This window comes from Mercenaria mercenaria, chromosome 12 (genome assembly GCF_021730395.1).
Source record: "Mercenaria mercenaria strain notata chromosome 12, MADL_Memer_1, whole genome shotgun sequence".
Taxonomy (NCBI): Eukaryota; Metazoa; Mollusca; class Bivalvia; order Venerida; family Veneridae; genus Mercenaria; species Mercenaria mercenaria.
The window spans coordinates 29,921,478-29,946,583 of NC_069372.1; the positions used below are offsets into that span (position 1 = coordinate 29,921,478).

The 25,106-nt window shown below is 34.9% G+C and overlaps 1 protein-coding gene across 1 annotated transcript in view; it reads left to right on the plus strand.

Moving 5' to 3' along the window:
• The window catches only part of LOC123534237 (sodium/glucose cotransporter 4-like), a 140,548-nt gene that overhangs the window by 78,096 nt on the left and 37,346 nt on the right, over positions 1–25,106 (plus strand). The window contains exons 10-11 of the mRNA XM_045316386.2: positions 15,549–15,656; positions 16,105–16,255. Of these exons, the coding sequence (XP_045172321.2) occupies positions 15,549–15,656; positions 16,105–16,255 (259 nt within the window). The remainder of the gene's footprint in view (positions 1–15,548; positions 15,657–16,104; positions 16,256–25,106) is intronic.

The following is a 25,106-nucleotide window of genomic DNA, read 5'->3' on the forward strand; positions in this document are numbered from 1 at the left end:
TATTCTGTTGTACTGTAGTTTTCAGACTGCAATTCTGCGTTCCTGGAACTGCGCATACGATTTCAAGACTCTTTTATGTATTCGATACGCTCATTGTGTATTCAAGAACTGCATCTCGTACGTACGCTGCACTAGTAATCAAAGCATTTTGTATTCAGATGTTGATTTAAATTCAAGAACTGCATTTGTGGTCCGTACGTATTCAAATGAGTTCTGAATAAAACAACAACGATACCACAAGCTGTTTGAATACTAATGCAGCATATCTGAGATACCCAAGGTGTTCTGAAAATACTACATTCGCGTATCCGATATACACGAAGCAGTTGAATACTAATGCTCAGACGGATACCCAGAGCTTCTAAAATACATGGCATAGTATAAGAGTGTTCTTAAACAACGCGTACCGGATCCGTAAATGCAGTCTGAAATTCTGTAGCACAGATACAGAGCGTTCTGAAAATATAAACGCAATCAGAAGCAGAGGCATTTGAAAAACTACTTGCTCTTTTTCAGAACTCATTTGACGACTGGCTTATATTCAAGACTCCATCTGTGTCCAGATACGTGAATTAGTACTTTCAAGACTGCATTCTGGACGATAGGTTGATTCAAGAACTGCATTCTTGATTGATACGTACTGTAGTTTTAAGATGCCATTCTGCGTACGATGCTGTTGTATTTTCAACCTCTATGTTCTTGATACGCTCATGTGTTTCAACTGCAATTTCGGTACGGATACGCGCATACGTATAACGCTATCTTTATCTGAATACGTTCTTGTATTCAGACGCGATCTGCGGTACCGGATACTGCTGCTTTTAATCAAAACGCCATTTGTGTACTAATATTGTCTTATATTCAAACTGCCATTCTTGATCTCGGAACTGTGCTCAGAATGGCATTCTTGAAAAACTAAATCAACACATCAGGATACCAAAAGCTGTTTTTGAAATACTAACGCGTTCTGATCGATGCTTTCTGAAAAACACATCACGATCCGATATACACAGATGCAGTTCTTGAATACAAGCATCAGAATCAGAAGAAAGGCAGTTCTTAAATTACAGTACAGTTCAAGATTCAAGAAGCTGTTCTTAATACAAAAGCCAGACGATACGAAGCAGTTTTGAATTCAATTACATACAAGATCAGAAGGGATTCTTGAAACTAATGCGCAGTACGATACGCAGATGTTGAAAATCATCTGCTTGTTTTCAAGACTGCATTGTATCACGGTACGCTGATTTTTCAACTCCATTTGTGTACTGAACTGTATGTTCAGACGCTCGGATCTGATGGATTAGATTCAAGACTCTTGTCTGACAATTGATTAACAAGAGTTTAGACTTTAGTTTAGATGCTTTGATCTCGACTGCTCTTGTGGATCATGGTATCTCATTAGTATTAAGAACTGCACTTGTGTTCAGAACTGCTCTTTTGTATTTTCAAGAACTGCATTTTGGTATCTAATAGCTGCCATTTAGTATTTTGAACTGCATTTTGGTATTTGAAGTGCATTTTGTATTTCAGAATGCCATTTGTTTATGATCTGTCATTTTAGTATTTATAGAACTGTCATTCTTTAACTGAATCTGCTACATTCGAATTTTAACTTTCGGACTCATCCGTGATTTAGATTTCAGCTGCATTTTGTATATCGGATCGTATTTATATTCAAGAATGCAATTTCGAATCGGACGCAATGTAGTATTTTCAAGAACAGCAATTCTGTGGTATCTCGATCTGCTGCATTTAATTTTCAAGAACGCCATTCTGTGTATTCTGATCTGCTAATTATTTTCAAGAACTGCCATTCTGTGTATCTCGGATACTGCTAATTTAGAATCTTCAAGAACTGCTTTCTGTGGTATCTCGGATACTGCATTTTGTTTTTAAGAACTGCCGTTCTGTGGTTATCTCGGATACTGTTAGCATTTTAGTTTTTAAGAACTGCCATTCTGGGTTCTTGGATTGTTGCATTTAGACTTTTCAAGAACTGCCATTCTGTGTATCTCGTATCTGCATTTTAGTATTTTCAATACGGCATTCTGTATATTCGGATACCTAAATTTTAGTATTTTCAAGAACTTTTGTGTCTGGTATCCTGGTATTGCTGCATTTAGCATTTTCAAGAACTGCCATCTAGGTTCTGGAACTGTGCATTTTTTTTTTTTCAAGAACTGCCATTCTGTGTATTGGATACTGCTGCATTTAGTTTATTCGATGCTTTTTATATTTCAAGATGCCATCTGTGGTATTTCGAGACTGTCATTTCTGTTTTTCGAACTGCCATTTTGTTTTCAGAACTGCATTTGATGTATCTCGAATCCTTCTGTGTTTTCAAGAACTGCATTTTAGGTATCGGACTACTGCTGTTTTTATATTCAAGACTGCTCTTGGTATCTGATACTTGCATTTTATATATCTGGATACTGCTATTTAGTTTTTCAAGACCATTTGGTTTTCCTGGATACTTTGTGTATTTTTATGATTTTCAAGACTCCCTTCTAGATATCTTGGATACTCTGGTTTTAGTATTTTCAGAATTGCATTCGTTTAAACTTGGATACTGTACATTGTAGTATTTTGAGAACTGTCATTCTCTGGTATCTCGATACTGCGCATTTTGTATTTTCATGATACATCTGTGTATATGGTTATGCTCATTTTAGTGTTTCTCGATACTCCATTTGTGGTATCTCGTTCAATGCGTCTTTTAGTATTTCAGAACTGCCTTTTGTGGTATTTCAGATACTGCACATTTAGATCTTTCAGAATTGCTATTCTGTAGATATCTCGGATACGTGTGATTGTAGTTTTAAGAACTGCCTTTCTGTATCTTGATCTCTGCATTTTAGTATTTTCAGGAACTGCCATTTGTGGTATCTAGAACTGCTGATTTTAGTGATTTATTCTTATTTTCAGATCTCGATCTGCTGTATTTTGTATTTTCATGAACTGTTTTCGATATCTCGATTTCGATTTTCAGATTTTCAAGACTGCATTTTGTATTTTGATAACTGCTTTTGGTTATTTCAGAACTGCCATTCTAGCGTTATTCCGGATACTCTTTTTGGTATTTTCAAGACTCTTTCTGGTATTCTCGGATCTGTGCATTTTGTATTTTCAAAACTGCCTTTCTAGGTATTCTGGTAGTGCTAATTGTAGTATTTTCAAGAACTGTTTTCTCGGTATCCCGGATATGCTGCATTTTAGTATTTTCAAGAACTGCCATTATGTATTCTGGATACTGCTCAATTGTAGTTTTTTTCAAGAACTGCCATTCTGCGCTATCCTGGTACCTGCATTTAGTATTTTCAAGAACTGTTATTTAGTATCCAGGAATGCTGCATTTTAGTATTCAAGAACTGCCATTTAGTATTTGATACTGCATTTGGTTTTCTCATAATGCCATTCGCGTACCCGTATTTTGTCAATTTAGTATTCTCAGGATATCCTGGATTCTGGCATTTTAGTATTTTCAAGAATGATTTTTAGAACTTCATTCTGCGTAATCTGGATACTGACTCTTTCGGTATTCAGATTTGCTATTCTAGGTTTCTGATACTGTTTCATGTATTCATTTCAGCTGCGATTCTGCGTATCTGGTTATCTGCATCTTAGTAATTTCAAGAACTGCCATTCTGTGGTATCTCAGATATTGTTGCATTTAAGTATTTTCAAGAACTGCCATTCTGTGGTATCTCGGATACTGTTGCATTCAAGAATGGCAGTTCTTGAAAATACTAAAATGCAACAGCATCAGAGATACCACAAAATGGCTGTTTTTGAAAATACTAAAATGCAGCAGTATCTGAGATACCACAGAATGGCTGTTCTTGAAAATACTACAATTCAGCGGTATCCGATATACGACAGAATGGCAGTTCTTGAAAGTACTAAAATGCATCAGAATCCGAGATACCGCAGAATGGCAGTTCTTAAAAATTCTACAATGTAGCAGTATTCAAGATATCATAGAATGGCTGTTCTTGAAAATACTAAAATGCAGCAGTATCCAGGATACCGTAGAATGGCAGTTCTTGAAAATTCTACAATGTAGCAGTATCCAAGATATCACAGAAGGGCAGTTCTTGAAAATACTAAAATGCAGCAGTATCCAGAATATCGCAGAATGGCAGTTCTTGAAAAAAACTACATTGCTGCATTTTAGTATTTTCAAGAACTGCCATTCTGTGGTATCACGGATACTGCTGCATTTTAGTATTTTCAAGAACTGCCATTCTGTGGTATCTCAGATACTGCTGAATTTTAGTACTTTCAAGAACTGCCATTCTGTGGTATCTGGGATACTGCTGCATTTTAGTATTTTCAAGAACTGCCATGCTGTTGTATCTCGGATACTGCTAAATTGTAGTATTTTCAAGAACTGCCATTATGTAGTTTCTCAGATACTGCTTCATTTTAGTATTTTCAAGAACTGCCATTCTGTGGTATCTCTGATGCTGCTGCATTTTAGTATTTACAAGAACTGCCATTCTGTGGTATCATGGATACTGCTGCATTTTAGTATTTTCAAGAACTGCCACTCTGTGGTATCATGGATACTGCTGCATTTTAGTATTTTCAAGAACTGCCACTCTTTGGTATCATGAATACTGCTGCATTTTAGTATTTTCAAGAACTGCCATTCTGTGGTATCTTGGATACTGCTGCATTTTAGTATTTTCAAGAAGTGCCATTCTGTTGTATCTCGGATACTGCTGCATTTTAGTATTTATAAGAACTGTCATTCTGTGGTATCTCGGATACTGCTGCATTTTAGTATTTTCAAGAAATGCCATTCTGTGGTATCCATGATACTGCTGCATTTTAGTATTTTCAAGAACTGCAAATCTGTGGTATCTTGGATACTGCTGCATTTTAGTATTTTCAAGAACTGCCATTCTGTGGTATCATGGATACTGCTGCATTTTAGTATTTTCAAGCACTGACATTCTGTTGTATCTCGGATATTGCTAAATTGTAGTATTTTCAAGAACTGCCATTATGTGGTTTCTCAGATACTGCTTCATTTTAGTATTTTCAAGAAGTGCCATTCTGTGGTATCTCGGATACTGCTGCATTTTAGTATTTTCAAGAACTGCCATTCTGTGATATCTCGGATACTGCTGCATTTTAATATTTTCAAGAACTGCAATTTTGTGGTATTACGGATACTGTTGAATTTTAGTTTTTTTCAAGAACTGCCATTCTGTAGTATCTCGGGTGCTGCTTCATTTTAGTATTTTAAAAACAGCCATTTTGTTGTATTCTGGATACTGCTACATTTTAGTATTTTCAAGAACTACCATTTTGTGGTATTTAAAATAGTGCTACATTTTAACATTTTCAAGATGTTTTTATGTGGTTTCCCGGATACTGCTGCAGTTTAGTATTTTCAAAAACTGCCATTCTGTGATATCTGGGATACTGCTGCATTTTAGTATTCCAAGAACTGCAGTTCTGTGGTATTCTAGATACTGTTACATTTTAGTATTTTCAGGAACTGATATTCTGTGGTATCCTGGATACTGTTATATTTTTGTATTTTCAAGAACGGTCATTCTGTGGTTTCTGGGATACTGCTTCATTTTAGTATTTTCAAGAACTGCCATTCTTTTGTATCATGGATACTGTCGTGGAGACATTAAAAGAAGACAAATTATGATCCAGTATCTCCGTTTCTATTTGTTCCCCGTCATCTTCTGGAATGACATCGATGATTTTCTCATGGACCTCGAAGTGATCTTCTTCTGACATTGGATTAGAAAGTTTGAGTCCTTTCAGGTACGAAGATGACCAACGTGTTTCTGGTAAGTTTTCAGCGGCACGGAAATTTCAGGTACTATCAGCACTTCGATTGGGATCTTAAACTCTGGAGTCTGTAAATAGACGGTGGCTGTATCTAGGTGTCGTACGCGTCTCTCTGTGTCTCCAAACCCTGGTTAGCATAGCGTTTCACTGCCGGTTGGCTGTAGCTGCAGTTCTTGTGTTAGACGTTCAGTGATAAACGAACTCTGGGAACCTTCATCAAACAGGATATATGCGGTTGTGGAGGAACAAGATGATGTAACCACGGAAACGCCTGTCTTCAGTAAAACGGGTCCTGGTGCGAAATTATGGGTTGAGTGAAGCACGGATGACTGGGTTTCCTTCGCGTCGTGTGTTTTAGGGGGTTCATCTGTGGATTTTGTTCTTGATTCTTTCTCACATAAGCTAGTATGGTGTCGGCGCGATCATATCATGCAATTGAATTTAGATCTACACTCGCTAACCTTGTGCCTATGTAGACAGTTAAAACATAACTGCTTTTCTTTTACAATATTGAGTCTCTGTTCACGATCTTTAATTTTTACACAGTTTGTACTTGAGTGCTCTCCCTTACAATATATACAGATTGGTTCTTGAACGCTTGTACATTTCCCACTTTGTCTGATTGGTCTATGAATATTTCTTCACTCCGTCTTTCCCGGCATCCATAATATTAATTTCATTTATGAGACACCAAGATAATGTTCCGTGCGCACGTGTAATGTTCGTTCTGACTTCCGATGGTAATTTCTGAAGGATGATGGGAGTGAAAAGTGATCCATATGTGCTCTCACACTAGTTAAGTGAATCAAGTCCCCGTATGTATGTTTCTGTGGTATCGTAGAACTTTCTTAGACTGGTAACGATGTTCACCGGAGCGGGAACTTCAAGCAAAGCTTTCATGTAGGTCTGTATAATTCTGTCTTTCTGTCCATACCTTTCGTGTAATAACGACACTGCCTTGTCATAGTTAGCATTAGTTAACGCAAAACCTGCAATTGTTTGTCCAGCTTCTCCTCTCAGAGAAGACTTCGGGTAGTTCAGTTTCTGTACACCACTGAGTGAAGGGTTCGTGTGAAATGCCGACTCGTATGAGTCCCAGAATGACTGCCAGTCAAGAATGTTGCCATCGAACCGCGGTAAATCTGGCTTTGATAGTCTATGGTATACAGAGCTATGGATGTGGTTAAAGTTACTAGGTTCACTTTGGAAAGAATTATCGTCGATAACATTCTCATGGTTAGTTTATGATGAATCGCCGTAAACAGACACACGGAAAGCCTGAGAATTAACATTCAAATTAGAAAGTGTTACCTTTTTGAAACTTGCTACTTTCTGTATCTTTGTTTGTAAATTATAGATGTACTCATTATGATCCAGTATCTCCGTCTTGATTTGTTCCCCGTCATCTTCTAGAATGACATCTATGATTTTCTCATGGATCTCGGTGATCGTCTGCTGTTTCTGCCTCAGAGAATCTTTTATCGTCTGCAACTCTTCCAAATCAACTGCTTCTTGAAAAAGAATAGACATGATACAATAATATATAGATGTTTCAATAAATTTGACATATATTTATTTCAAAAAGATTTGGCAAGCTCACCGCTTGAAACAATTGATACAATAACAGACCCAAATGATGCCTTAGAGTTACTATATCACATATTGACTAACATACTTCTTAAACATACACCGATTAAGGAAAAAAGAATTAAGAAAGAAACTCAACCTGACTGGGGCACAGATGAAATAAAAGAGGCAATCTATCCAAGAGATTATTTTTACAAAAGTAAAGACCTCGACAATTACAAGAAAACCAGAAATAGAGTGTCATATTTAAAACGGAAAAGAAAGAAAATTTTTACAATAATGCAATAAAAAACAACAAAAGCACAAGTTTCCTATGGAAAAGTCTAAAGGATATATCCGATACGGATAGAAATAATCTGGGAATAATTATTCCAAATACACTTGTAACAGAAAACAATGAAGTAGTAGACGTAGAACTTGATATAATAAATGCCCTAAACGAACATTTTATAAATATTTCAAATAAAATTGAAAAAACCAAATTTGTCAGTGACAATTTTTCAAATTTAAAACATTATCTAGATGAAAAATTATCATTTCACAAATTTGAGATTGATTTCATTACTCCTTTGGAAGTAAAAAATATCATATCTAAAATTGATCTTAAAAAAGCTACTGGGATAGACGGAATAAGCCCAAAGATTCTACATGACTGCGGAGATTTCATAAGTCCAGCCATCACATCTATAATAAATAAAAGCATACACAGTGGTATTTTTCCCGATAAATTAAAAGATGCTTACGTTATTCCAATTTTTTAAAAGGGGAATAAGCAGAATCCAAGTAATTATAGACCTCTCTCAATTTTACCTACCATATCTAAGATATTTGAAAGGCATATTGCTTCATAGTTGCAATTATATTTCAAAAAGACAAATATATTACACAAAAAACAATCAGGTTTTCGTCCTACACATTCATGCCACACTGCTTTAACACTTTTAATTGATACTTGGTTACTAAATAAACTTAAGTTTTATCACTTTACAGATAACTCACTGAAATTATTTGAATCATATCTGTCGAAAAGAACTCAGCTAGTTAAAATTAGAAATTTATATTCTAAAAAACAGTTTGTAAAGTCTGGAGTTCCACAAGGCTCGATTTTAAGTCCCTTACTATTTATATTATATATAAATGATATGACACTTATTTCAGACACTATTAATATTGACATGTATGCTGACGATTCCACTGTGCATAAATCCGACACTGACATTTCAGTTATAGAACAAGAGCTCCAAAGTAATCTTAGCCTCATTAACACAGTCATGGTGAAAAATTAATAATATGTCATTGCATCCGGAAAAAACAAAATGTATGCTTCTAAGTACAAATTATAAAATGAAACAAGCAAGGAATCTTGAACTGTTTATCAATGGAACGATAATTGAAAATGTAACAAGTCAAAATATTCTTGGAACCTGTATAGATAATAATATAACGTGGCATGCACAAGTTTGCAATGTTGTGAATAAACTTAACTCAAAAGTTGCACTTTTACAAAGAATTTCGTACTTTTTGACCGATGAAATGAAGATGTTATATTATATCAACCATGGACTATTGCAGTACTGTATGGGGGCTTGCCTGTAAATCAGATACTGACAAAATATATAATGTACAAAAGACAGCAATTCGTGTAATAACAAAAAATCGTATTGCAGGTAGCGTGTTTAAAAATCTGAATCTGCTCACTTTTTGAAAACAGATGAAATTATCACATGGCTGTACTGGTTTTTAAATGTGACCATAACCTTGTACCAAAATATATGTCTCAATTATTATCTTTTGCTCATAACGATAGATATAATCTTCGTTCCTTGACTCGTAAAGATCTTTCTTTGTTGAAGCCCCGAACAAACTACTTGAAACAAACATTCTCATACAAAGCCACGCATTTACGGAATTCCATTCCATCAAACATCAAACTGCAAGATAACCTATTAACGTTTAAACGAAAAATTAAGGATTATTTATTACAAGAACAACGTTACTAATACTGAGATTTTTAAAAAAAATTATTTATTCATTTATTTTTTCTCAAATCTTCATCAATTATCATGCTTTTTATGTCGCATAGGGCAGCTTTTAAATTTTATGATATTGATGGATGAATGTACATGTATGCAAAATGAATTACACTGATTTATTCTCCTGGTAAAATCATTTTAAATCGAGTTTGTTTTTAAAGTGTGTTTGTTGTTAAAATTGTGCTACTGATACTCTTATTGTTGTAGATACTTAAGAAATAATATATCTCATCCAGTGATTTGTCGTTGAATAAATCATTGTTTGGAGTTCAGATGCGAAGGAATTATATCACGAGGGCGCAGCTCGAGTGATATACATGTAATAATACGCATCTGAACGACAAACAATGATTTATTCGAGAGCAAATCACTAAATGATATATATTATTTCGATTCTAACACGTTACCAAGGATTTTTAGGTACATCCTTGACGACATTCATTAAATACTTGCCCGTTTTCAATCGGTTTCTTTTCCAGCGCGCCGCTATGCCGTTTGACGTCATGACGTAATAATTGTGACGTCAGAACAGTGATTTGTTGTATAATAATTCATTGTTTTCTGCCTTCTTTGTTTAATAGGAAAATGAATCGGATCGTGTTAGAATGTGTTTTAACATTTATGTAGAAGGTCATATTGGAAATAAATTGTATGTATACTATGTACTCTTAATATGTCACCTTCTTAAAATAAAGTTATTATTATTATTATTATTATAATCATCTCGAATTTTGACAAAAGTCGTGTAACTGCACCCTTGTGCCCCTTCTGGATTGATCGTAGTTTAGTTGCCATTGCTAATGTTTTTCGTTACGGCACCAAAATGTCGTGGAGACATTAAAAAAAGACACAACTGTTGTCCGTTTTACGTTGACAGTTTACTTCTAGACCGGTAGAACAACAAGTGACGTCTAGGACGTCATAACACACAACAAAAGAACGCGTTACGTAGACGTGACGCCAAGAATGGCGCGTCGTTTAATATACATGTTACTTAACGTGACAGATACGGTTGCATTTAAGTATTTTCAAGAACTGCCATTATGTGATATCTCGGAAGCTGCAGCATTTTAGTATTTTCCAGAACTGCCACTCTGTGGTATTCTGGATACAGCTACATTGTAGTATTTTCAAGAACTGTCATTCAATGGTATACTGGATACTGCTGCATTTTAGTATTTTCAAGAACTGCCATTCTGTGGTATCTCGAATGCTGCTGGATTTTAGCATTTTCAAGAACTGCCATTCTGTGGTATTTTGCATACTACTACATTGTAGTTTTTTAAGAACTGCCATTCTTTGTAATCTCGGATACTGCTTCATTTAGTATTTTCAAGAACTGTCATTCTGTGGTATTTTGCATACTACCGGTACTACTTTGTAGTATTTCCAAAAATTGTCATTTTGTGATATCTTTGATACTGCACCATTTTAGTATTTGGTATTTAGATACTGTTGCATTTTAGAATTTCAAGAACTGTCATGCTGTGGTATCCTGGATAATGATGCATTTTAATATTTTCAAGAACTGCCATTTTGTGGTATTCTGGATACTGCTTCATTGTAGTATGAGAACTGTCATTCTGTGGTATCTCGGATACCGCTGTATTTTAGTATTTTCAAAATCTGCCATTCTATGGTATCCCGGATACTGCTGCATTCTAGTTAGAATTTTAATGAATTAACATTCTATGATATTCTGAATGCTGCTGCATTGCATTTTAGTATTTTCAAAAACTGCCATTCTGTGTTATCCAAGGTACTGCTGCATTTTAGTTTTTTCAAGACCTACAATTCTAGGATATTCTGGATAGTGCTGCATTTTAGTATTTTTAAGAACTGCCATTCTATGATATTTTGGATACTGCTGCTTTTTAGTATTTTCAAGGACTGCCATTCTATGATATCCTAGGTACTGCAGCACTTTAGTATTTTCAAGACCTGCAATTCTATGATATTCTGGATAGTGCTGCATTTTAGTATTTTCAAAAACTGCCATTCTGTGTTATCCAAGGTACTGCTGCATTTTAGTTTTTTCAAGACCTACAATTCTAGGATATTCTGGATAGTGCTGCATTTTAGTATTTTTAAGAACTGCCATTCTATGATATTTTGGATACTGCTGCTTTTTAGTATTTTCAAGGACTGCCATTCTATGATATCCTAGGTACTGCAGCACTTTAGTATTTTCAAGACCTGCAATTCTATGATATTCTGGATAGTGCTGCATTTTAGTATTTTCAAGAACTGCCATTCTGTGATATCTCGGATACTGTTGCATTTTAGTATTTTCAAGAATTGCCATTCTGTGGTACCTCAGATACTGCTGCATTTTAGTATTTCCAAGAACTGCCATTCTATGATATCATGGATACTGCTGCATTTTAGTATTTTCAAGAACTGCCATTCTGTGGTATCTCGGATACTGCTTCATTTTAGTATTTTCAAGAACTGCCATTCTATGGTATTCTGGATACTACTACATTGTAGAATTTTCAAGAACTGCCATTCTGCGGTATCCTGGATATTGCTACGTTTTAGTATTTTTAAGAAAAATGTGTTATCCTGAATATCTTGGATATTGCTGCAATTAATATTTTCAAGAAGAATGTACTATCCTGGATACTGCTGTATTGTCAGGAACTACCATTCTATGGTATCCTTGATGTTGCTGCATTTTAATATTTCCAAGATATCCTGTTCTATGGTATCTGCTGCAGTTTAGTACTTTTAAGAACTGCCATTCTGTAGTATTCTGGATACTGCTACGTTTTAGTATTTACAAGAACTGACATTCTGTTGTATCCTGCCTGGATATTGCTACATTTTAGTATTTCCAAGATCTCCCGTTCTATGGTATCTTAAATACTGCTGCAGTTTAGTACTTTCAAGAACTGCCATTCTATGGAATTCTTGATACTGCTGGAGTTTAGTATTTTTAGGAACTGCAATTCTGTGGTATTCTGAATACTGCTGCATTTTAGAATTTTCATGAACTGTCATTCTGTGGTATCGTAGGTAGTGCTGCTGTTTAGTACTTTCTAGAACTGACATTCTGTGTTATTCTGGATACTGCTGCATTTTAGTATTTTCAAGAACTGCCACTTTGTGGTATCTTAGATACTGCTGCAGTTTAGTACTTTCAAGAACCGACATTCTGTGTTATTCTGGATACTGCTGCGTTCTAGTATTTTCAAGAACTGCCACTCTGTTGTATCCTGGATATTGATGCATTTTAGTATTACTAAGATCTTCCGTTCTATAGTATCTTAGATACTGCTGCATTTTAGTACTTTCAAGAACTGCCATTCTGTGGTTTTCTGGATACTTCTGCAGTTTAGTATTTTTAGGAAATGCAATTCTGTGGTATTCTGGATACTGCTGCATTTTAGTATTTTCAAGAACTGCCACTCTGTGGTATCTCGGATACTGCTGCATTTTAGTATTTTCAGGAACTGCCATTCTATGGTTATCTGAATAATGCTGCATTTTAGTATTTTCAAGAACTGCCATTCTGTGGTGTCCCGGAAAGCCACTGCCTAACGCATTAGGCCACCGAGGCAGTTATTTAACATCGTGGCAAATATTGACCAGATTAAAAATAAGCCGTATATCGGAACAGTGAAAATCCATTTTACGTCAGAACAAAAATTTAACGCAAAACGGCTAAGTCATTGTCTGATCAAAACCGATGAATTGATGGTAATTAACAAACAGTTTTAACTTATTGAAGACACAAAAGAATAGACACTTTAATGTAGGGAAAAATTTATATCTTTGCAAAAACGGACAAAATCCGTTTGTACACTGATATAAAAATGAATATACAGTGCTGTACAGGGAAGTTCAATTATGCCCCTTATTTGTCTGGCTACTAAGTATTATAGGGTATAAATCATATAATAGATATAGGACTGATTATATAAATCATATAATAGATATAGGACTGATTATATAAATCATATAATAGATATAGGACTGATTAATATTAATCAACAAGGCTGTAAACAGTGTGAATGTGCTCTAATGAAAAAAAGTATATCAATGAAAACTAATGTACCAGAATGTCACACGACAGTTTAATGTTTACGAAATTTAACACCTTAAACTTGTTGAAAAAAAGTATATAAAATAATAAAGACATGAGTAAATAATAAAGTCACTCACCACACCTTGTACATCTTTCACAATATAAATCCTTAAAGATCTATCACAATATCACTAATGACCATACACAGTATATATCACAAATTTGTTTAAGTTAATGTTATATCCACAAACACGAAACGAATTCCATCATATCCTATGCTTGAAAATTCCTGTTGCAGTTCTGGTATCCTGTTGAGTACTAGTATCCTGTTGAAGCGTATCCGCGGTGCACCGATGAATCCATATAGATTAGCAGGCAGGGCCCTGTTGAATAATGTTCCGGTTAATCCAAAGTGTCCAAGATATCCATTGTATAAGTAGGTCATTAATACTAAGGAGGTAAATCTCCTATAGCTTTCGCAATAACTTCGATTTGCTTTAGTTCAAGGCAACCCATATAACACGTTGGGCGCCATTTGTCACCCCTTCGCCTCAACTAGCTCAGTTCTTTTCTATACACTTGGCTACATGATGTGGCAACTTCATTGAGGGTGGGTCGGATGACAAAAACAATTTAATTAGTTCAATAACGGATTTAATGATAGAATAACATGATGTTGTTTTACTACCAATAAATAAATGTAATCTGAAAATATAAAACAACAAATAGTAAACATTAGCAAGAAATAATGAAACGTCTTTTGACAGATGACAGCTGTCAAAAATGTAAACAAACGAGTGTTACAATAAGTGTGGTGGCGCGTAACTGACCGCTTTCGACACAGTAAATTTAAACTCGTAATAATGTATTAAAAACATTAAATATCAAAACAATATTTTAGATACAACAAGAAATATATGTGCAAAGTACAAAAATGGTATTTACCTGAATATATATATAATATATCCAAAGATACTTGGCTTATTTCGCAGAGTATAAAATGTATATATTTCAAAAGATTGACCTTCGAAGTGACTAGATCGTGATTGGTTAAAATAAAACAAATGCCAAAATATTGGGAAGATTAGTAAAGGAGGTCATGATTCTGCATTTTAGTATTTTCAAGAACTGTCATTCAATGATATTCTGGATACTGCTGCATTTTTGTATTTTCAAGAATTCCGTTTTGTGGTATCATGAATACTGCTGCATTGTAGTATTTTCAAGAAATGACATTCTATGGTATCCTGGATACTTATGCATTTTAGTATTTTCAAGAAGTGCCATTCTGTGGTACATTTTGTATCTCGGATGCTGCTACATTTTAGTATTTTCAAGAACTGCCATTCTGTGGTATCATGGATACTGCTGCATTTTAGCATTTTCAGAACCTGCCATTCTATTGTAACCTGGATACTGCTACGTTTGTGTATTTTCAAGAAGAATGATTAATCCTAGATATTGCTGCTGTAATCATATGGTATCCTAGGTACTGCTCTATTTTTATATTTTCCAGAACTGTTATTCTGTAGTATCCTGGATATTGCTGTATTTTTGCATTTTCAGGAACTGCAATTCTGTGGTATCCTAGTTACTGCTGCCCTTAAGTATTTTCACGAACTGTCATTCTATGGTATCCTGGATATTACTGCATTTTCGCATTTTCAGGAACTGCAATTCTATGGTATCCAAGATACCGCTCTATTTTAGTATTTTCAACAACTGCCATTATATAGTATCTTGATATTGTTGCAGTTTATGGATTTCAGGTACTGCCATTCTATGTTATCCTATGTACTGCTGCATTTAAGTATTTTTAAATGTTATTCTGTGGTATCCTTTGTTTTGCTGTGTTTTAGTATTTTCGAGAACTGTCATTCTGTGGTATCATGGATACTGCTTTGTTTTAGTATTATCATGAGCTGCCGTTCTATGGTATTCTTATTTATTTTGTTTCGAAAACTGTGAGTCAATAGGTATTTTGATATCTACAACATCATCGTCACTATCATCACCATTATCATTATCAGCATCATCATCATTACCATCATCATAATTGTAAGATTATTGTTATACAGATGAGATAGCGTGTGTAGATGCTGATGTGTGTAATGTTGTTTGTGGGAATCCAGCTGGCTGTACAAACATCGCATACCCGAAACTTGTTGTCGAACTCATGCCAACAGGTACTGCCGAAAGATATTATCAAAAAATGAACTCTGTAAGAAGATTCATTAAAAGCATAGAACGTAAACAAGCAAAATAATAGTAGACTCGCTTTTACTGTGACTGTTCATGAGAAATAATGGCATGTTTAACACACCTCAGACCCTCGTAAGCTGAAGCTTAACTGATCTATTTTTATAATAAAACTGAATGGACTCCATCATATTTCTCTATATAAGGTGTAGCATATTTATATATAAAGAACGAGACTTTACACACTTAAACAGCAAACGTTCAGCTCTAAATCTGTAGTGCATAATAATATATATATCAAAACTGTGGCTGCAATTTACTTTCATATTTTACTTTTTATTTTTAAATATAGCGTACATGTATTTCAAATGATATGCAGGGATTAATGCTAGCCTGGTATCTCAGCACATATGAATGTTGTATATCTTCTTGCAGGATTGAAGGGCTTGATGTTAGCGGCAATGATAGCAGCTCTAATGAGTTCTCTAACTTCGGTATTTAACAGTTCCAGTACAATATTCACACTGGATATTTGGCACAGAATACGGAAACAAGCGTCTGACAGAGAACTTCTTATTGTTGGAAGGTATCAATGCTTATAAAATATTAATATATCTTGCCATATTCATGATAACAAACTTTTTCTCGAGGCAATATGGAATCAGCATTATTTACGAAAAGTAATTAAGACTTTAATTTCAAGATAAAAACAGTTATCTGTCAATGCCATTTCCTTTGTATAAGCCAATAGAAAGGGAAATATTTCCTCGTGTTTGAACTTATTTCTTTTAGATGGAAATGCAAATATCTGACTCGATGGTAACTGTTTAGGCGGTCACGAGACTCTTACCCTAATGTTTCTTGCAAACCGTATTCTTCAATTAATAGAAGAAATAAAATAAAACAAATGCTTTTTTTAAACACTTTTGATTGTAGTAGCGCATTCATTCATAAATTTCAGCCCGGGGTGTAAGATGAATTTTCTAGCACCGGCAAAAGCACGGGGAATGGTAAGGGTGACAATTAGGCAATTCAAAAAGTTTAACCCGGACCCAATTTTTATAAAAGCAGGTGATGTACCAAAATGTTCGTAAATGTCTGAAGTTTATCAGGCTGCCGGCTTAAATTGGCATAAAAGGTTGCGATTTTTAAAAATCTAAAATGACGTCCAAGATGGCCGTCACAAAAGTGATGATGACTACAATGATGACTACACACCACCATGTCTACATTTTCATATAACTTTTTAAAAAAAAAATGTGTAATATTTCACTCCGGTATGTAAAATTTTATTAAGATCTTTTTAACATAAAATGCCTAAAATCATTATGCAGATAAAAGGTCAAAAGGTTGAATAATCATAAAATTTAAATATCGGATAGATAAAAGTATATATTCAGAACATGATTTCAAGACAATGTTCAGATTTCAAAAGTATTTATGCAAAAGCATGTCCTTAAGCTCAGAAATTTTGCAGACTTGCAAACTCTTCTTAAAAATATATCCGATAAAGCGTATGAAAACTCGATAATTACGAAATGCTGCAAATCTCAATTATCAATGCTGTAGGAAGATCCATTCCGAAAACTGGATAATGGAAAGTTATTTAGTCATGATTTATTTACATTACAAGAATATTCTTATATTTAACTTTTCTTTCTTAATGCACTAAATAAGGGTAGGGCCAAATGTCATGGGTATAATCTACCATGACACAAAAGTGAAGTTGGAGGCAAATTCTAATTGAACCATTTATTTTTTAGAATTAATTAAACAAATTCAAGTAAACTTGTGAGAGATTAGTTTCATCTGTAAACTGTGAAACTGTGAAATCAGTTTATTTCCATCTCATCTTATAAATGAGTTAATCAATCTGACCTACTTTTAAGTGTAATTGTTAAACAAGCAATAAATGACCTCCACTAAGTGTTGCAACAACATGGAGCATTGAAAAAATATTTATTTATAAATTGGATCAATTGATTTTTCTTGCCAGATAAATATGTAAACTATTCCCAAGGTAATATATCCCATTATTTAAATGTTCGTTCTGATAACATAGCTGTTTTAGTAGAAATACATCTGAATCACACTGCTACACATATTGAAAGATATAACAATTGCTAAATGGCAAGAAATCAAGAGAACAATAGCTGTCCGTAAGACAGCACGCTCGACTTTTCTCAGTGCTAGGCTCAGAGTTAGAGCTTTGCCAGTAATAGGGCATAACTCTGTCAAAATTCAAATCAGAGTTATGTGGATTGTTTCTTCTGGTGTAGCCTTTGATAGTAAATATTTATTTAACTATTTTATGTTTCAAGTCAATAGATTTGAAAGTAACAGAGATATTTGACGTTATATAAAACTTTAACCAAAAACATCTAAGTTAAAAAGGGGCATAACTCTGTCAACATTCAAATCAGAGTTATGGAAATTGTTTCTCCTAGTGTATACTTTGATAGTTAATAACAAATTTAAGTTTCAAGTCAAAAGTTTTGATAGTAACAGAGATATTTGACTTTATCAAAAACTTTAAACTAAAAAGGGACATAACTCTGTCACAATTCAAACCAAAGTTATGGGGATTGTTTCTCCTGGTGTAGACTTTGATAGTAAACAACGAATTTAAGTTCTAAGTCAATAGCTTTGATAGTAACAGAGATATTTGCCTTTATCAAAAACTTTAATCAACGGCGGCGCCGGCGCCCACGCCAACGCCGGGCGAGAGCAATAGCTCTACTTTTTCTTAGAAAAGTCGAGCTGAAAAGGATACATTTCAGCAATAAGAACATCGACCGAGCGTATAAAATGTGGAAAATATTCAGACACCTCACAGTGTATCAGGTAGTTGATTCAAACTGTGTTCTCAGTCAATACAGGAGAAGTGGTTTTCAACTGAAATGATAAATGAAATACTTGAACAAGTTTTCTTGAGAGTGAATTCGAGAAGAAAATTGAAAATGAGCTGGAGAATATTAAGACAGCAAATAGCTATGATGAAGCTATGAAGCTTCTATTAACATGCCTATTGCCTTTGATGAGTAAGAAGCTATTTTTTGAAAGCAAAAAGCACAGGGTCCTGGAAAAGATTCATACTATAAACTAAGTTCCTACAATCCAATCAGTCTTGCTAGCGTTCTTAAACATCAATGGAAAAAAACAGAATGTAATAGGCCTACTCGTACTCAAAACAACAACAGAATTGACAATAAACAATGATTCAGGAAAAAGAGAAATACTACCCATGCTCTGCATATATTTGATAGATATAACCATAAAAAGGACGAATGTTTCTCATTACAGAGTTGGTGCAGCCGTTTCTGCGCATGCGCGGAATTATATTATCAAATGGAGCGCACGGCAAAATTGCTCATTTTTTGCATGTCTGCACGCATTTAGTGTATAGTATGCATAATATACTGACTAAAGGTTTGGGTTTGTTTCACCATGGTTACAAAATATATACATTTAAGATATTTTCGTTCAAATTTAGTTAATCCGGTATATACCGGAGTCTGTAATATATCACAGGCGCACCAACTCTGTTTTAAATCACAGCCAAAAAAGACACAGTAGCGGTTTTTACTGGCATGAAATAAGCCTTTGACACCGTTTGTAGAGATGGTCTCATAGTCAAGTTAGACAGACTTTGGAATTAAAGGTAGGGCATGGTAGGATAATGTTGGATTTAACGTCACACCGATACAATTATAGGTCTAGCTTTAATGGTGGAGGAAGTTCCAAGTTTCCTCACCATGCATTATTTCATCACTGGCACCTTGGTAGAACCACCGACCTTCCGTAAGCCAGCTAAATGGCTTTTTCACATGAAGAATGCAAAGCCCCCGAGTGAGGCTCCGACCAACATTGGTGAGGGGCGAGTGATTCAAAGTCAGCTACTATAACCAATTCGGCCAGGAGGCCCCTAATAAGTACATGAAAACTGAGAACTTCATCAATGATAAAGGCTTACACCAAGGTCCAGTACTCTCCGCTTTGCTCTTTAATTTGTTTTTAACATACATTTAAAAAATATCAAATGTGTATATGATGTTTTATATGGAAAATGGAGATTATTTCAGACAATTAGCAGTAATTATCAACAGAATTAATACATGGTTGGACACAAAAATGGAAACTGGTCACAAAATTTGTTTTTCATACCTGCATAACACTTGACGAAGAAAATTATACAGATGTATCAATATGTATCAACTTCTTAGAGTATTTTTCTGTTTACCTGCTTGTAATGCGCATATAAAGTCACATTAGTATGGATACCTTTAACAATAGTTTTACTTTAAAACATCAATAATTAGCATTCTTTGTATAAGATAATCTTTTTGTGCCCTTCTTTGGTAACTGGTAACATAACAGAGGTCTTCTGTATTAGTGGTAACATAACAGAGGTCTTCATTACTACTGGTAACATAACAGAAGTTTTCTGTATTAGTGGTAACATAACAGAAATTAACATAACAGAAGTTTTCTGTATTACTGGTAACATAACATAAGTCTTCTGTATTACTGGTAACATAACAGAAGTTTTCTATATTACTGGTAACATAACAGAAGTTTTCTGTATTAGTGGTAACATAACAGAAATTAACATCAGAAGTTTTCTGTATTAGTGGTAACATAACAGAAATTAACATAACAGAAGTTTTCTGTATTACTAGTAACATAACATAAGTCTTCTGTATTAGTGGTAACATAACAGAAGTTCTCTGTATCAGTGGTAACAAAACAGAAGTTCTCTGTATTACTGGTAACATAACATAAGTCTTCTGTATTACTGGTAACATAACAGAAGTCTTCTGTATTACTGGTAACATAACAGAAGTCTTCTGTATTAGTGGTAACATAACAGAAATTAACATAACAGAAGTCTTCTGTATTACTGGTAACATAACAGAAGTCTTCTGTATTACTGGTAACATACTAATCAAGAATAAAGATTATGTTGCTTCACATATCAACAACTAACACTTCATAGTGTGCAATAATGAATAAGTTCTCCACTTACACTCGACGCAATTTGGTAGTTTACAAAAATGTAGTACCAAGATATGTACACACCCAACTAAAAACGGTATTAATAATAATCTCATGATTTACAAAAAGAATATTTTATGACGAATGAACAATATTATTTCAAAGAGAGTCATAATGGAACTTAGTCGCTCATCCGACCTTGACCTTTTGACTTTAAAAATATTACGGCCCTAGATTCAGTCAAGCACACGCGAGAGAGGTCAGTGCAACTCTAACTTTGACATACATGAGAGATATTGAAGGAACTTGGCAAAACTGTTCACCACAATTATTTGATGGGTCAACAGGTTTCACAAACGCCCATAAGTAAGCATGGACTGTTTGAGATTAAAATTCAGGAGATTCACGAGAGAAGGTCACATAAGATGAGTTGTATAATACCTTTAAAAGGACCCCAAAATACCACTCGCATATATACACCATAGTACAAATCTAAATCAGACGACGGAGAATTTAGTTTTTGGAAATTATTCGAGTAAGTCCACGCCTACATTTTACCATTCTTTTACGTTGTGTTTCAAAGATATCTGTGGTGGACTCTCAAAACCCATCACCTTTAAAGATAGAAAAATCTATTTTGCCGAAAATATTTATCTAAGACGCCTTAAAACACGCACAGAATTCACCATATATTTTTATGTGGGATGTTTAAAAAAATATCTAGGTGGAAGACCCACGTGCCATCCTCACATTTATACTTCGTTTTATAGAATTCAACATTTTCGTGCTTAAAAAATCTCGATGGACTATCCCTTCGACAACACTAGCACATTAAAACCATAAAATGATACAATGTTATTACATGGGAAGCGTCGTTTGAGGCCCCTTTCACACGCTCAGGAATCTACATTCTGGTTGTTTTTATACGAAGACTATATCTCGGGAGGGGAACTCCGAACCTCCTCCCCCACCATTTTTATAGGAGACAATCCCTCCTTTTATCTCTCTCTTTTATGCACAATGTAAAAATGAGCACAGTCCCTGATGTAGAAAAAAATACTAACATACGTTCCATTCCATGATCCTTAACACATCATATATACCCTTGCAACGCATTTTGCCGCTACCAAAACTCGGCCGAATTTTGGTAGTGACTACCAAAATGCGTTGCTACCATTTTGAGGGGCAACAGGGCTTGATGAGAAAGAAACAATACTGAGAAACACAGTTAAGTAAAAGTAAAACTATATCCAAGTAAAAACAAAAAGGGCCTCATCTCAAGGAATTTTAGTAACTGAAACAAAGATGGAAGGGAGTTGTGACGGGATACTAAGAGGCAATATCAATAGACACAATAAACTAAACTTTCATATAGTTCAAATATTTCTTTGGGATGTTGGGAAGGGGTAATATGGGTTAGGTAGGTATTAGATAACGGAATACTAAAGGACAAATATCAAGAAACAACTAAACGCAAAAATATTGGATGCGGTGGGCGTAATGTGGGATTGGGTGACGGGATACTAAGAGAAAATTTCATGAAACTAGAAGTGAATTAATAACATAGCAACACCGACGCCGGTGCTGGGATTGTGGAGGGTTTCACAATAGTTCTGGTGACTCTGACACAGGAAAGTAAATAGAAAACTTAGATGTATCATTAATTTTTATGTTAGTATATTAGGAAACTATCAAATTATGATAAATTGAACATCAGCTTGATTAAATTTACATAAAAATTTCAACTGAACAATTAAGAGGTCAGCACACAACCTGTAATTACAATTCCCAAACAGAGTGTTTTCGCTGCACATATTCATTACATATACATTGTATAGTTATACTGTAGCAGGTAAACTAAATAAAGAAATTAACCGTAAGTTTTAAAACTAACGTGTTATAATTGACTGTTACTGAATCCTGTTTAGACCATGTCGTATGTCGTCCGCTTTAGGTCGACGCACGACAATGCGACACTACCTCGCGACAATGCGACACGACATCGCGACAATGCGACACGACACACGACAATGCGATGCGACATCGCGACATTGCGACACGACTCGCGACAATAATATCGGAGTGTCTTGTCACATTGTCGCCTTTCAAAAGCGCGATATTTCGCATTGTCGTGTCGCATTGTCGTTATGCCGTGTCGCATTTGTCGTGCGTCGCAGTCTGACTATTTTGCTGCTCGCAACGCGCGCGAAGCTCGACAATGCAACGATATTCGCATCGTCGCTTGAAAATGTCTTGCGTCGTGAACAGTGCAAATTTCACAAAACCATTCAAACGTACGAAACGAATTGGACTCGTGTTACATTTGCAAAACGCGTACTGCACAAAATTTTTGCAATTTCGACAATGTATTTCTCGCACTTTATAATAATTACGCAAGCTATTTAGGCCTACAGTGGGTGAGATGTTTTGTGCTAATCATTTCTTTACTCGCCAGAAAAGATTTTTACACAATTCAAAAAAATTTATGAAAGATTAAAAGATAGAGGTAAGCACTACTTCGCATTGCTCGTGTTATTCCTTTCGACTCACTTTTCTCGATATGCTCGATGTTTTTATCTTTTCGACTTAATTTTCTCAAATCTCGATGTTTCTATTTTCGACAAATTATAATTGAAAAAATATACATCGGATTTCGAGAACATTGTGAGACGGATGGACAGACAAAACGAAGATGATGTAAACCTATATATCTCCATATTTCCATGTATTGACAACAAATCATTACACCTAGCCACTATACATTTTAGTCATCAAAGGTCCATATGTGTAACTATATTTTTTATTATTTTGTCTGTTGCATAGCAAATGAATTTCAACAAGTGTTGATCATAATTTCAATATTGCCCCATATCACATACTAAATTAACTGATCTAGCTATATTCAAGCTTGATAGTGTTTTGTATATTTGTCGAGCTAAAAAGGACTAATATAAATAATGGAGGAGGAGTAGGGTCGGGCTGTGAATCTCTTTGAAATTTATCATTTCATACTGAAAAGAGCTGGAAATATAAAATACTGGTGGAGATTCACCCTGGTAGGTATGCAGTGTCGATGCGGAACTATGTTTTGAAATTTCACATTTTCATATGTTTTTGAAAATATAGTGAACAATAGATTTTTCAAGGGGGGGGCAGTCACCTCATGTGGGAGGGTTGATATGGTGGAGTGAAGTGGTGAGTTTTAGTTATTGAAAATTTCAACATGTTCATTTTGAATATTAGCCGAAAAATAAAATATAAATGAAAGCAGTAGATGTGCTAGTAGAGAAAAGAGAAACAAGAAACAAGAACACCGTCTGCGGGTGCCGTCACTCGCCTCGTCTTAAGTGCTTGACACGGACAATATTCAAGAAGAGTTATGGTTCTTGGCCTTCTTACTCATCTTAATTGATGGCAAAAAATGTATGATATAGAAAGCTATAGAAAGTATTCAAGGAAAGTGAACTTAAACAAAAAACAACCGAGAAATATTGATTTTATAAGTTAAAAAGAGCCTTAAGTCTGACAAAATGCATATAAGAGTTACGGTTCTTGGCCTACTTACACCCCTTATAATGATACACACGTGTACTAACTTCCAAAGCTATAGATCTTATACTTTTTGAGAAAAAGTGGATTAACTGACGCCGACTATCAAGTGATGGCAATACCTCATAGATTTTTTTCAGAAATCAGATGAGCTAAAAAGGATCCAAAAATACATACTCTAAACAAGAGGTGTGAATTTCTAATAGCCAGAACATTAAACAAGAGGGCGATGATGGCCCCTGGATCGCACACCAGGGTTTCATAGTTCATGCTATCATATAGAAATTAGCCCCATCCACTATATCTTATGTAAACAATCTAAGTAAAAGGTCCACCGATAAATAATTTATATCATATTATTTTTATCAACACATATAGAGAAGAGGGCCATGACTCAATCATAACCCAAATTATCATTTATGTGAAAGTACAGTAAAAAGCTGCTGAAGCAGCCAGCCTGTCTTAAGCAGCCAGTGTCTCATTTCCCTAAATGGTCATTAATTCTAAAATTATCTGCATCAAGCAGCCACCTGCTGCACATGTAAGCAGCCACTTTTCCCCACTCCTTTGGCTGGCTGCTTAAGACAGGTTTTTTTACTGTATTTCAAAACCATGCCTGCAGTTTCTGACAAGAAGATTTCAAACTGACTCCATATTTCATATCTGTTTTAACGTATACCATTTTTGTTTTCATCATTTCTGAAATTATTATGAAAATTTTGAAAATTTTGTGTCAGTACGCGTTTTTATTGCAAACTGTTAATATGTATAACAGGTAACTGTTAATATGTATAACAGGTAACACGAGGCCCAAAAACGCTTCCGTACAAACGACACATGACAACGCTACGAGACACGCGACAACGCGAAGCGACGCTCGACAATGCGCAACA